The following is a 14,380-nucleotide window of genomic DNA, read 5'->3' as shown; positions in this document are numbered from 1 at the left end:
AAGGTAGGAAGGAAGAAAGGAAGGGAGGGAGGGAGGGAGAAGCTAGGAACAAGATACCCCCAAAGGACCACCCTCAGTGACCTACTTTCTGCAGCTAAGTCCCATCTCCCAAGATTTCCACAACCTCCAAAATAGCACCACCCACTCAGGAGCAAGCATCAACACATGGGCCTGTGGGAGACATTTCATGTTTGAACCGTAACATCAGGGCAGGTGTTCTTATTTCATTTTACAGGTATTGAGTCCCTCTTACAGATGAGAGGACTGAAGTCCAGAGAGGTAATGTTACACAGTGATAACTCTTTACAATTATCATTAATACAATAGCAAGCATTGGTGAGAGCTTACTATGTGCCAGATGATATAGTTAGAAATTTACCTAAATGTTACTTCCTTCTCTGTGGGGGATACATTAGTTATTCCAGATCATTTACAACATAGCATTTTGTGTATTCCTCCATTAACACTTATTAAAAGCTAATTTATGTCAAGACAATGAATGTGCTAGATTTTGAGCTGCATAAGGATAGCTCCAGATTATATTCATCTTTGTCCCTACCATTTATTATACCTTGTAAATGCCTGATGAGTTAAATGAAATTAAATAATGTAGATAATCACTACTTCAGGTGTAGAAATATGGAGATAACTACTTTAGGTTGGAGGATTGTGAATTAATACTAGAGATTAATTATTTGATTCATAATTTCAACCTGCAGAAATGGAAATACTTAATAATTATAATATAAATTATATTGAAATTGCACATGTATTTTCCCCTTGCCCATCAGAAATGAAATTTTGCTCTACACTTCCCTATTTTACTTGCTCTTCTCAGCGAGCATACTCAGCTCTTGGGAATGCATTCAGAATTATTGAACCCCAACATGGTAAAGCTGAAAGGAATCTGAAAGAGTTTAGTCTATCTGGTCTGAGGACTTTTGGGGGTGTGTGGCATGCAGGAGAAATTCATGAATTTATATGTTAGAATTTAAAACATAAGGAACTTTGTGCAGTGAGATTAGGATAGAAAAGGGCATGTAAGTTTTTTTAGTATATCCATACTTGAAACAGTAAAATTGACTCTCTAACTCTCATCTTAGTAAAAAACACTTACTTAGGGCATAAAAGTGACTGTTAACTAGCAACAGACTAATACAATGTTGGAGTATTTTAATAGAGAAATTTAAATTATGAGTATTAAATTGCACATGCAGTTGGTGGCAAAATACAGTAAGTATTAAAAAAAAGATCTAAAAAGGCATTTGAAACTAGGCTTCTGTTAACTTAATTATGGGTAAGGAATAAAGAAAAATCTCTTGCTTCAAATTAGAAAAAATAAGGGGGCTTCATTAATATCTGAGACTATATTGGAGCCAGTAATAAAGTGAATAAATTACCACCTCCATAAAATAGAGCCTTTACCTGAAAAGCTGCATCGTAGCATATTAAATGGAGGTATATTTGAGTAGAGACATTGCTAGGCAGAGCTGCCACAGGTATTTGCACTAACGATTAAATGGAATATTTCTAAAATGAGAAAGTCAGTGAAACTAGTATGCACTCATCTCACAACTCCACATCCATCCACGACTTTATTACTTATGTGCGTTAGAAAGCTATTTGGGAAGGTGTTCTGGAAGGAATCAGTGGAATTAAAAGTATTAGCATTACTAAATGATATTTTGAATACTGAAAATCATTTTTCACCTGCTTTGAGAAACCTCAGAGAACTTTTTTTCACAATATTGCCTGTACATGGAGCTGGGGATGTAACTCAGTGGTATAATGTTTGCCTTGCCTAGCATGCACCAGGCTCTGGATTCAATCCCTAGCAACCCCCCACCCCACCCCGTCACACACACAAAAGAAAAAAACCCTAAAACTAAAATTCCTTCTGCATAGTGAAAGACTCTGCTGGGTTTTGTGGTAGTGGTGGTGGTTTTTGTTTTTGTTTTGTTTTTGTGCAGTGCTAGAGATGGAAGCCAGGACCTCACACACATACTAGGCTAACCTTCTGCTGAGCTACACTCCAGGACCAAGACTGTGCTGCTTCTGCTTACATTTTTGTTGTTGTTTGTTTGTTTGTTTTTTAAACAGCAGGGAGGGATTTTTCATATTAATTAATTCAGTATGAATAAAAATTAGTTATCCTTGAGTAACAAATACTCAATTATTTCCATATTTGAGATAGTTGAACCATCTGGGAACAGAATGAGAGAGGGCTCCATTTGGACCATTAAATGCTTTTGAATATATTTTATTTCCAAACCAGTGACTGGCTGGAAACTGAAAGTTTAGGAAAAGTAGTCATACTCTCTTCTCTGAGATGTATTCATATATTTATCTAACATATTAAATATATTTATCTATTCTCTCCATTAAGCACCTATCACTCAAGACAGTGTTGCTGCTCTGAAGGCACCATGACCACCAAAATGGGGACTGAATATACCATAGAGGCATGGTGTTCTATGCTGGTTCAAGGCAGGCAGAGGCTAGTAGTTTTCCAGGTCTAATTGTTATCTTAACTCTCAAATTTTTTTTTCTTTATTAATCATAGAAATGCTTTTCTTTAGTGCCTCTTTAACCTCATATAAGTACTTCAGGGCGGTAACTATGATAAACAAAACAGAAATAATATTTCAAATTTCAACCAATGAGCAACTGAAATAGATCTTATGGGATAGCTTAGGAACTTGACCATTATTTGTAATACTATTTCTATAGAAGATTAATTCCTGAGTAATAAAAATTAAGAGATTTTTAAAAAATACCACCTACTTTTAAATTGGGAATCTCACTATTATTCTCTTAAAATTACATAAACTGTGACTTTTGTTTGGTTGACCAACTCCTTGTTGTTTTTGGCTTCTGACTTTGTTATTCAAAGGATCTAGCCCAGGTATGAAGCACAAAAGTCACACAATTTTCTTTGAGGTTGACATTAATATTGATTACTTACTTTGTGTAATATAATTTAGCATTTAGAGGTAACTCTCATCTTATTGATAGTTTCTTCCTCAATTTATTATTTTATTACTATAAGGAACAATATAATAAGTAACAAGAGTGAACATTCATTGAGCACTGATCCATGTACTAGACTCATATCTTACATAGTCTCCTTTAAGTCTCTCGGTTTCCCTGTGGCATGGTTTATCATTTCTCTTTTATAGATGAAAGAAATGAGACTTTGCAACATCAAGCTACTGGCTAATAATCACATAGTTAATTAGTTCTATAACCAGAATTTGACTCTGAAATTTGGAGCTTTTAATCATTGGAGTCAACTAAAAGTACATAATCAGAGGAAGAAGTTATATGAAGGCATAGAGAGACATTCCAAAATGTCATCCTTCATTCAATCAATAGATGTATCTTTGAGTGCTTACTCTATACAGACCTCTATGCAGAATCCTGTAGGTCCCCTCGTTGGGCAGCCATTTTCTAGGTGACTAATACTCTCATGGTGCTTAGAAACAGTAAGAGAAGCAAATTGGTCAAATAATCACAGTAGTATTTACTTATATTGGGTTAAATGCTTAAAGGGAAAATAGTATAGATTGAGAGCTTACAATAAAAGATTCTGGTTTAAGTAAGGGTCTGGAATCTTGAAGAAGTAGAAACTTTGGCTAAGATCTAAGGGATGAGGAAGAGTCATATGGTTAAAGCCGTGTTGTTGGGAAGCTTTCTAGAGAGGAAACAGCACATACAAAGGTTCTGAGGCAGGAGGGAAAGTGGTATATTCAGAAACTGAAAGGAGGACACTGTGATCGGGTGCAACCAGGAAGAGGAAAGTGGAATGACAGAAGCCTCTTTCTGCTTAGCCTTAGAAGGGTTTGGATTTTTAACCTGACAGCAAGAGGAGGCTACTAAAGAATTTTAAGCAGAAAAATAGCCACACCACATTGCAATTTGTAAAGGTTCCCCTGGTGGCAGTGTAGAAAACTAATTGGGGAGGGTAGATGTCAGTTTAAAGCAACATCCAGCAGTCAGAGCTGGACTTTTGGTTAGACAGTCTCAGTCCAAGCCTAGCTTGGTCCTTGGATATGAGGCCAGAGTCTACTTATGTTCCTTCTTTTGGCTCAGGCTCCTCTTATGTAAAACAGAACAACAGTACAGATCCCAGAAGGAAGTTGTAAGGATTAACTGAAGCAGTAATAATAGTAATCAACCATACTCATTTATGAATGAGAGAACTGAGGCTTAGAGACAGTAAATAATGCTTTTCATCATTATTATTTGAATTATTTAGATGTTGGAGTCAGTGGGAGATAAAGGCATGGGAAAGTTCTAAAGAGAGAGAGCATTCCAAAAATAAAATGAACAAATGAACAATAAAATCCCATGTAAGATCTTGGATACCCTGGCTGAAAGAGGCATAGGCTCTAGCAGTTACATGGGGCCTGGTTTCAGTAGGTTTCACTACAGTCCCTTCTCAAGAAGAACAGAGGTCCAGTATATACCAACCTCTCCTCAGCTTTCTCCCTTCATTCCCAAAAGACTTGGATCAGACCAGGCTATCCTTCAGCTTGGCAAGGCTTAGTAGGATTCCAGGGGCTCTTTTATCCCATGTTATCAATCAAAAATCCCTGTTTATTGTGGCATATTAGAAACTGTATTAGTGATGACACAAAAGTCTTAACCACTCAACTAAAGAACAGAAAGCTAAAATGATTATTTGTAATGCTACTTTTTAGTATGCAAAATAGTTTCCTTGGAATTATAAATAATAAGAGAGGTGGGCAGTTAGTAACCAACTGTTGGTGGGAGCTGGGAGAGGGAGAAACACCTGCAGAGGAAGGAGATAGGGCAACGATAATAAACTTGGTATTCATTAATTTTCTCCACGATAACTTGTGTATACCTTTGAAAGATGGGGTCAAGCAGAAATAAATCTTAAACTGTTTTATGTATTTGCAAACTCAGCATTTCACCTCCTATGATTTGTGCATATATATTTTACATAATTGGATTAATATAATTAATTACTCCACTGTAAAATATTTATTAAGCATCTACTGTGACCTAACTACCTGTGTTGGATGATGGAGTGATATCTGAAAACAAAATGGACATCCATAGAGTTTTTTTTGTTTTGTTTTATTTTTGGTGGTACCGGGGTTTGAACTCAGGATTTTGCAATCATTTGCTAGGCAAGCACTCTAACACTTGAACCACACGTCCAGCCCAAGATTTTACTTTTACAGTACTTTGTTCTCTGAAATTTTGTTACTTAAAGATTTATTTAAGAAATGCTTATTAAATGATTAACACATGATTTTTAAATAGAAAATAAAAATAAGAATGAATATTTTGAGCTTGATCTTGACCATTTCTATTAAGGCTCTATACTTCAGATTAAAGAACAACCTTTAAATATTTAAGAACTAGATGCTATACATGAAGCAATGTGGTAATTGATTAATATGCCCTTCCGTATGTCCAAGGAGAAGCAACTGTGGCTGATACGTTTCTGACCTTCATTGCAGCCTGTGTTGAGATTTTATTTGAACATCAGTCAAGGGTAATTGATGCCATGTTTACTGAAATCATTACTGTTTTCTGTTTCAGGGCCGGCTTGATTCTCTAACAGAAGTGGATGACTCAGGACAGTTAACTATTAAATGTTCTCAAAATTACTTGTCTCTGGATTGTGGCATTACTGCATTTGAACTGTCTGACTACAGTCCAAGTGAGGATTTGCTTGGTGGCCTGGGTGACATGACCTCTAGCCAGGTCAAAACCAAACCTTTTGACTCTTGGAGCTACAGTGAAATGGAAAAGGAGTTCCCTGAGCTTATCCGAAGTGTTGGGTTACTTTCAGTGGCTACTGACCCCATCCCTTCCACCTGCAGTGAAGCAGTCAGTGAGGAGACATCTCAAGTATCTCTTTCAGCAGAGGACAAAGGTAGATGTGAGGAAAACAAAGCTTCTGCCATTGAAGAACAACAAGATCTAACACTGGGAATGTCATCTTCAGGGGAAGCACTAACAAATACTGTTCTGCCCTCTTCTGACAGTACGAAGCAAGAATCTAGTTCCTCCCCACATTTTGGTGGGAAGAACCAACAGCCTCTTCCTTGTGAAAATACAACCCCCAAGCGATCCATCAGAGATTGCTTTAATTATAACGAGGACTCTCCCACCCAGCCCACATTGCCAAAAAGAGGGCTTTTCCTTAAAGAAGAAACTTTTAAGAATGATCTGAAAGGCAGTGATGGTAGGAAGCAGATGGTTGATCTGAAGCCAGAGATGAGCAGAAGCACCCCTTCACTGGTGGACCCTCCTGACAGATCTAAACTTTGCCTGGTGTTACAGTCTTCCTACCCCAACAGCCCATCTGCTGCCAGCCAGTCCTATGAGTGTTTGCACAAGGTAGGGGTTGGGAATCTTGAAAATATAGTCAAAAGTCACATTAAAGAAATCTCTTCCAGCCTGGGAAGGCTTAACGACTACCATAAAGAGAAACCACAACTGAAGAAACCACACAAGACCTCAGAAGAGGTGTCTGCATGCCAAGTACCTAAACGGGGAACTGTTTCTGGCAAGCAGACTGAAAACATAAAGTGCCCAGTAATGCGAAATGGAAAGCCTTCTGGTGTTTCCAAGGCCATAGAGGGACCAGAAACAGATTCTGCTTCCACATCCTCAGTTGAGCTGTGTAATCAGAGAAGTTGGAATGGCAAATTGCCAGTGCAGTCAGAAACATCCAGTTCACCACCCTTCACTCAGAGTAGTGAGTCCTCTGTTGGCTCAGATAACATCATGTCTCCTGTACCCCTTCTTTCCAAACAGGAAGATAAAAAAAGTTGTTCCTCTTCCCCAAGTCATGTCACCAGGAACGGTCAGGTTGTGGAGGCCTGGTATGGTTCCGATGAATACTTGGCACTGCCATCTCACCTTAAGCAGACAGAAGTGTTAGCTTTGAAGTTGGAAAATCTCACAAAGCTTCTGCCTCAGAAACCTAGAGGAGAAACCATTCAGAATATTGATGATTGGGAACTGTCTGAAATGAATTCAGATTCTGAGATCTATCCAACATACCACATCAAGAAAAAACATACAAGGCAAGGCAGGGTGTCTCCAAGCTCATCCAGTGACATAGCCTCTTCCCTGGGGGAGAGTATTGAATCTGGACCTCTGAGTGACATTCTTTCTGATGAGGAGTTGTATATGCCTCTCTCTGGCATGAAAAAATACCTTGATGAGAAGTCAGAGAGAGCCTCATCCTCTGAGAAAAATGAGAGCCATTCTGCTACAAAATCAGCCTTAATCCAGAAACTAATGCAAGATATTCAACATCAAGACAATTATGAAGCCATATGGGAAAAAATAGAGGTAAGGTAGTCTTAACCTAATAATTTCTTACCTGATACTTGAAAGTAATGTTGGGAAAAGGCCATCTTTCTACTCCTTTATCAAATGTGTTACTATTTTTGATAAACCTAACTGATTCCTCAGAGAAAGGAAAAAGCACAATTATCACTGCATATTGCATCACTAGGAACTGCCCTTGTCAATGCATTAGCTGCCTGGTATAGAGTTCTGTTGATGGTGCTCAAACTTAACAGGTTCCTGATGAATGGTAGATGGGTATATAACACAAACTATAACAGAATAATAGCTATGTACACACAAGTGCCTTAGGAATACATGAATAGAATGTTCCAGGTACCTTCAGTGCTTCTCACTTGTTCTCAGCCCCAGAATAGCTTCCACGTTGCTAATGCCTTCCTGTTGAAATAGACAAGACATTTATAACTTACTGGGAATCTTTGTTTTTCTTTATTCTTCTTCCTTTCCAAGACCTCTGGCTTATAACCATGACATCTATACCATGTGTATCTCTGTGGGCTATAGGATAGGGAATTGACATTTTGGATAAATGTGTACTTTAATAATGAATTATTAAATATGATGAAATCTTTGAGGGCAGACCTATCAAAATTCTCATGTATGAGTTCCATGATATAAGTTATGATTCCATCCTTTAAAAGACATCTGGGCTATGACCATATACAAACTCATATGTAGAACATGTTTGTAACAGTGGAACTACTCTGTGGAACTTGAGGAAGGAGGGAAGGAAAAGAGAATAATAGAACATCAATGTCGTAAGACATAACATCTTTATAGTAGGTTAACTATATTAGAATATGTAGTAAAAGCTATTGAAAAATGGAGGAGAATCTGGAAGGTAAAAGGGCAGGGAGACCAATGAAAGGGGTTGAACAGACCAAAGTAAAGTCAAGGACACATTGAGAAACCCCTTGGAACATAGACTTAAATATTAATAACAAGGGGTACTTGTGGGAGGGGGAGGGGGAATGAAGGAGAGTAAGGTGAGGGTATATGGTGGATGGACTTCATACACTTATATGAAAGAGAATAAAGAAACCTCTTGCAATTGCTTTAAGTGGGGCAGGGAGAGGGTTGAGGGGGAGAAATGACGGGGGTAATCTAACCAATGTACAATATAAGCCTATTTGAAATTGTCACAATGAATTCCCCCTGTATAATGAATATATCCTAATAAAAAATAAATAAAAAGAGAGATCTGGGATTCACTATGATTATTGTGGTAGTGGCCCTTTCCCCAAAACTATTGGAGATAGATCTAGTTAATTTGATCATTATTATGGGTTCTTTTCAGTGATATATAAAAGACATTCCTTTTATCATTTGCCTAGCACTTTACTGTATATAAAGTTCTTCCAGATATACTTTTAAATTTGATTTTCACAGACATTATATAAAGAAGACAGGTCATGCCAGATTATTCTCTTTTTTGATGGAAATAGAGGTTCATTGAGTTTACGTTGTTTTTCTCAGGCTGAAATAGTTAGACCAATTGACTGACCCTTTTGCTTGGGAACTTTAGACACAAACCTGTGTCTGTCATTCTTTGTACACTTTGTTTCTATTGCATCATGTTGGAGTTTCTCCCTCACTGGGAATCTATTACAGCAGGAGAGAGCAAAGTGTTTGGGAGCCATCCAGATTTGATAGAGAATATTGATATAACCCTTGTGACTGATTTGGAACTACTACTCCAAGGTTTTACATCTATTCATAGTTGAACACTATTCTGTGCCAGGCACTGGTTAAAGTATAGTACATAAGAACAAAATAACCAGTTCATAAAATAACCAAGTTCATTAAAAAGGAAAAAGTTAACAGAAATAGATAATAATAACATTAATAATTATTAACATGGATCAAATATTTTGTATCCAATCCTCACAACCATAATACTAATCCCATTTTATGGGTGAGGAAGCTGAGACTATCCAATCTTCTCTATAACCCATAGTATCGACTCAGTGTTCTCATCTCTTCTCCTACAGAAGTGACCAATATGTACTGCATGTAAATGCTGTAGTATTGGAGAGAAAAAACGTCAGTGGAGCTAGGATTTGCCTGGGGAGCTCTCTTGAGATGCTAAACATTGGATGGGACTTTGAAGATGTTTAGATAGGGGGAAAGAAGGCCTGAGTACTCGCTCCCTGGTGGGAGTTTCTTAAGACATAAAACGAAAAGTGAAAAAAAGTGAGTCAAGCCATTGAACCCATTTGTTCATTCAAGGAATAGAATAAAAGCAATGAGGAGAAAGGGAAGGGTATATCTGGAGCAGATGGACTCTAACAGAATGGTGAAAATTAACTTAGCATGACATTTGGACATATATGGTATAGGTAATAGGGGTTAGCAAACCGTAGCCTGTGAGCCAAAGCTCACCAAATGCCTATTTTTTAAAATAATGTTTTATTGAAACACAACCACACTCACTGTCTATGGATGCTTTTGCCTGACACTGACAAACTTAAGTAGTTGTGATAGGAACTGCGTAGCCTGAAAAGGTTAAAATACTTCGTAGTTGGCCCTTTATAGACCAAAGTTACTGACACTGTTCTTGATCAATGAAAAAAGGAGGGGAAATAACTTCCCCTTTCTTTTACATACAAGATTCTGAAATGGATCCTTTCATTTAATTTATATAACAACCCTATAGAATGTCTGATATTGGTCCCATGTTACAGCTGAAGAATCAGGCTTGAAAGCAAATGACCTACCCAGTCACATAACTGCTAAGTATAAGGTCTGTGAATCCAGCTGAGATGTTATAGGTGACTTTGTTTTATCCTTGAGACATAGTCAATACCAGGAAATTTAGACAACCGTCATATGTGCAGACAAAAATCTATTTATGAAGCCCACAAACCACAAATAGATTAGAAAATGAACAGTGTGGCTTCTTTGCGACCTGAATAGAAATAAATTGCCTGCTAAGTGGCCACTTGTCCAAAATGGGAAGTCATTGATTCTATGTTAACAGGTTTGTGATTCCCAGGAGGACAGGCACAATGCAGTGCCAGGTGGTACCACCTCAGTGAACTATTTCAGAAGATCTGTCTTTTCAGATATAGTGTGAAGCCCACTTTTCACATTAGGGGATTCCCACTAACACTAAATTCTCAAAAGTTGTTCTGGAAAATGATTCCACTAGGTTTTGAAATCAGTGCTACCAAGTTGAATGGATGACATTGCTGGCTCATTTCTCCACAGAGATATAAATGTCATCAAATGCCAGACTTGGGCATCTCAGCTATAGTTCAGTGACTCAGCTGTTGTTTCATTTTGTCCTAGAGATTTTTATAACCCAGTTTTAAGAATTTTGCTGCCAGCTGTGAATGTCATTGCACCTAAATTATTTTGGATTCAGTACAGCAAACACTTACCTGAGTGCTTGCTTTTTGTAACTAGGCTGTGTAAAAATGCAGTCAAATCTGTTCCTGACTTTGTGGTAATAGCACAAAGGTGGCCACCATAGCTCCTGCCTAGAGATGAAGCTGGGAAGTGGTGGGTCCAGTGTAATGTGAATATAGAAGAGTTTTTGTTTGGGATTAACTGGGCACTGATTTTTACATTTCTTTTTCCACAGTAAAGTGGGTTGAAACAGGTCCTGTCAATCTTCATTTTGGTTTTATGTTGACACATTGATGGTGGCAATCATAACAAAATCATGTCCTGAATTTTGTTTCATTTCATTTAGTTCCCTTTCCTTCTCTTCCCGTCCCTTCCCTTCCTTTTCCTCCTCTCCCCTCCCCTCTCCTCCCCTCCTCTCCCTTTATTGTGGTAGAAAAACACATCACATAAAATTTACTATCTTAGCCATTTGAAGTGTACAGTTCAATAATGTTAAGTATATTCACATTGTTTTAAAATGGATCTTCAGAACTTTTTCATCTAGTACATCTGAAAGTCTATGACCTTAAACAACTCACCACCTTTCTTAGTTCCTTATAACCATCATTCTGTTTTCACTTCAGTGATGTTGATGGCTCTAAGTACCTCATTAAATAGTATAATACAGTCTTTGTCTTTCTGTGACTGGCTTATTTCACTTAGCATAAGTCCTTACATTTCATCCATATTGTAGCATGTGCTGGGGAGTTTGTTTCTTTTCAAGGTGAATAATATTCAATTGTATTACCACATTTTGTTTATCCATTTATTCACCCATAGACATTCGGTTGTTTTCACCTTGGTGGTTGTGAATAGTGCTGCCATGAACGTAAGTGTGCAGATATCTCTTTGAGACCCTACTTTCAGTTCTTTTGGGTATATTCCAAGAAGTGGAGTTTCTGGGTCATATGGTTCCAATTTCTCTACATCTCTAATACTGGTTGCTTTTTATTTTTCTTTTCCTTTAATGGTATTAGGGTTTGAATTCAGGGCCTCATGCTTGCAAGGCAGGCACTATACCACTTGAGTCATGCTCTCAGCCCTTTATTGCTTTAGTTATTTTTCAAATAGGGTCTCATATTTTTGCCCTGGGCTGCCTCAGGTGTGATTCTTCTACCTATGCCTCCCACATGGTTGGATCATAGGTACAAACTACCATGCCAATCTTGTTAGTTGAGATAGGGTCTCTCTAACTTTTTACCTGGATTGGCCTCAAACTGATTCTCCTAATCTCCACCCTCCAAGTAGCTGAGATTATAAGCATGTACTACTATGCTTCATTCTTTGTTTTGATTTTTGAGATGGAATTTCCTTATGTTTTCCAGTCTGGCTTTGAATTCTTAGGCTCAAGTGATCCTCCTGCCTCAGCCCCTGGAGTAGCTGGGGTTATAAGGCATGTGCCCCATACCTGGCTTTTTTTTTTTTTTCCTTAAAAGATACTAGCCACCTCCTGGGCAACCAGGTATATCTTAGTGTAGTTTTGATTTGCATTTCCCTGATGACTAATGATGTTGAGTATCTTTGCATATGCTTGTTGGCCATTTGCATATCATCTTTGGAGAAATGCCACTTCTAATCTTTTGCATATTTTTAATAACTTTTTGTTGTTATAGAAACTCTTTATATATTCTGAATACTAATATCTTATTTAAAAATATTTTCTTTCACTTATTGATTGCTTTTTAACTCTACTGATTGTGTCCTTTGATACAGAAAGAGCTATTTTATTTATTTATTTGTTCTTTTGGTGGTACTGGGGTTTGAACTCAGGGCCTCATGCTTATTAGGCAGGCCCTATATCACTTGAACCACTCAGCCAGGCCTTTTCAGGTTGTTTGCTTTTGAGATAGGGTCTCTCAAACATTTTGCCCATGCTGCTTTCGAACCACCATCCTCCTGATCTCTGCTTCCTGAGTATATGGGATTGCAGACATGATCCACAGCATCTGGCAGAAAAGCTTTTAAGTTTAATGCAGTCTCATATGTCTATTTTTGTTTTTGTTGTCTGTGCTTTTGGTATCATATCCTCATATCCAAGCAATCATTGGCAAGCTCAATAACATGGGGTCACTTACTTTGAAAAGTCCTGTCTGGACATTACATACTTCATTTGAAATTCAAGTAAGTCTCATTTTGAAACACAGTAGTATCTTTCTTTATTCACCTCTAGAATAATTTACAGTCAGGTTTGGCTATAAATCCAGTTTTCATGTTCCTCATTGTTTCTTTTATACCAACTATGTACTAGTTTCCTGTGTTAGATGAGTGCAAGTCTGCTCCTGGGTGTTGATAGTGATCTCTTGTGAGTATCCTTCAGATTAGGAGACATTTCAAAGTTGCTGGATTCCATTGCTTTTCACTGGCATTCCATTTTGTATGTTCCTTTCCTTTATGCTAACTTTCAAATTAACTTTTAAAGTAACTTTAACCTTCAAAGTTATTAGTATTCTCCTTTTTTTCCTCTCTCTCTGTCTGTCCCTCTCTTCCTCCTTCCCTTCCTCTTACCCCCTCTGTCTGGTACTGGCGTTTGAACCCAGTGCCTCATGCATACTAGGCAAGCACACTACCACTTGAGCCCCAACTCCCACCCTTTTATTTTAATTTTATTTTTTTGAGACAGGATCTTGCTACCTTTGTGTGGTCTGACCTTGAACTCATAATCCTTCTTCCTCTGCCTCCAGGGTAACTGAGATTACAGGCATATACCAGCACACCTGGCTGCTATTCTTCCTCTTGTCTCTGTATTCTCTCTTTTACATCTCGTCTCCCAATCCTTTTTATTTACTCTTCTTCTGGCCTCCTTTTCATTCTCTGACACCTATTTTCCCACAAATCTTGTTCTTTCTCCCTCCACTGTTGTCCTAGAGATTCTCAGATTCCCAGAACAAGGTGGCTCTCCACCACCAGTCAAGCATGAATCCTTGATCTTTAGAGTGCATTTCTGAGAAATATGTATCCAGAGTCAAGGAGTCATTTAGGTACAAGATAAAAAGCTAAAATTAACTTTTAAAATATCAAAGAAAAAGCCAGATTTTTTAAAAAAATTGGGCAGATTCAGCTTTGTAATTAAAATCAAAAGATTCAGGAATCCTAAAGAATCACTGATTGAACATGAATTGAAGTACAGATGACTATTCCACAAGAGGCTTAACAGAGCAATGTTATAGGAACTCTAAATACTTTTTTTATGTTTACTATGCAGGATCTATAATCTGTTTATTTATTTAGTTATTTAATTTTTACACAGGCTTTTGCTAGCCTCAAACTCACTATAGAGACCAAGCTGGTCTCAAATTCATGGTCCTCCTCCTTTAGCCTCCTGAGGGCAGCCATGACTGGTGCACACATCTTGTTTAGATTCTGGACTCAGAACTTGAAGAAGATGCATTTTAATTTACATGCAATTTAAGTGTGCTTAATACATGAGATGGTGTTTGACGAGTGACAGGTGGAAAGACATGCAATGGTAGAGCAGAGGAAGGAAAACAAGTAAAATTATAGCATCTATCACAGAAGAGGAAATGGTTGAAATAAGCCTTGAGGGATGAGTAGAGTTGAATAGTGGAGATGAGGAGAGGGAAAATTAGTGACAGAAACTTTGGCATGGACCAAGATTGAAGGCAACACT

The 14,380-nt window shown here is 37.8% G+C and overlaps 1 protein-coding gene across 5 annotated transcripts in view; it reads left to right on the top strand.

Annotated features, from left to right (window-relative positions):
- Positions 1–14,380, top strand: part of Akap6 (A-kinase anchoring protein 6) — a 515,042-nt gene that overhangs the window by 223,377 nt on the left and 277,285 nt on the right. For all 5 annotated transcript variants that reach the window (XM_074068188.1, XM_074068190.1, XM_074068191.1 and 2 more), the window contains exon 4: positions 5,578–7,344. In XM_074068188.1, coding sequence (XP_073924289.1) covers positions 5,578–7,344 — 1,767 coding nt within the window. The remainder of the gene's footprint in view (positions 1–5,577; positions 7,345–14,380) is intronic.

Source organism: Castor canadensis, chromosome 3, assembly GCF_047511655.1.
Source record: "Castor canadensis chromosome 3, mCasCan1.hap1v2, whole genome shotgun sequence".
Classification (NCBI taxonomy): domain Eukaryota; kingdom Metazoa; phylum Chordata; class Mammalia; order Rodentia; family Castoridae; genus Castor; species Castor canadensis.
Note: the sequence above shows the minus strand (reverse complement) of the source record. Positions and strands in the feature narration are given on the sequence as shown.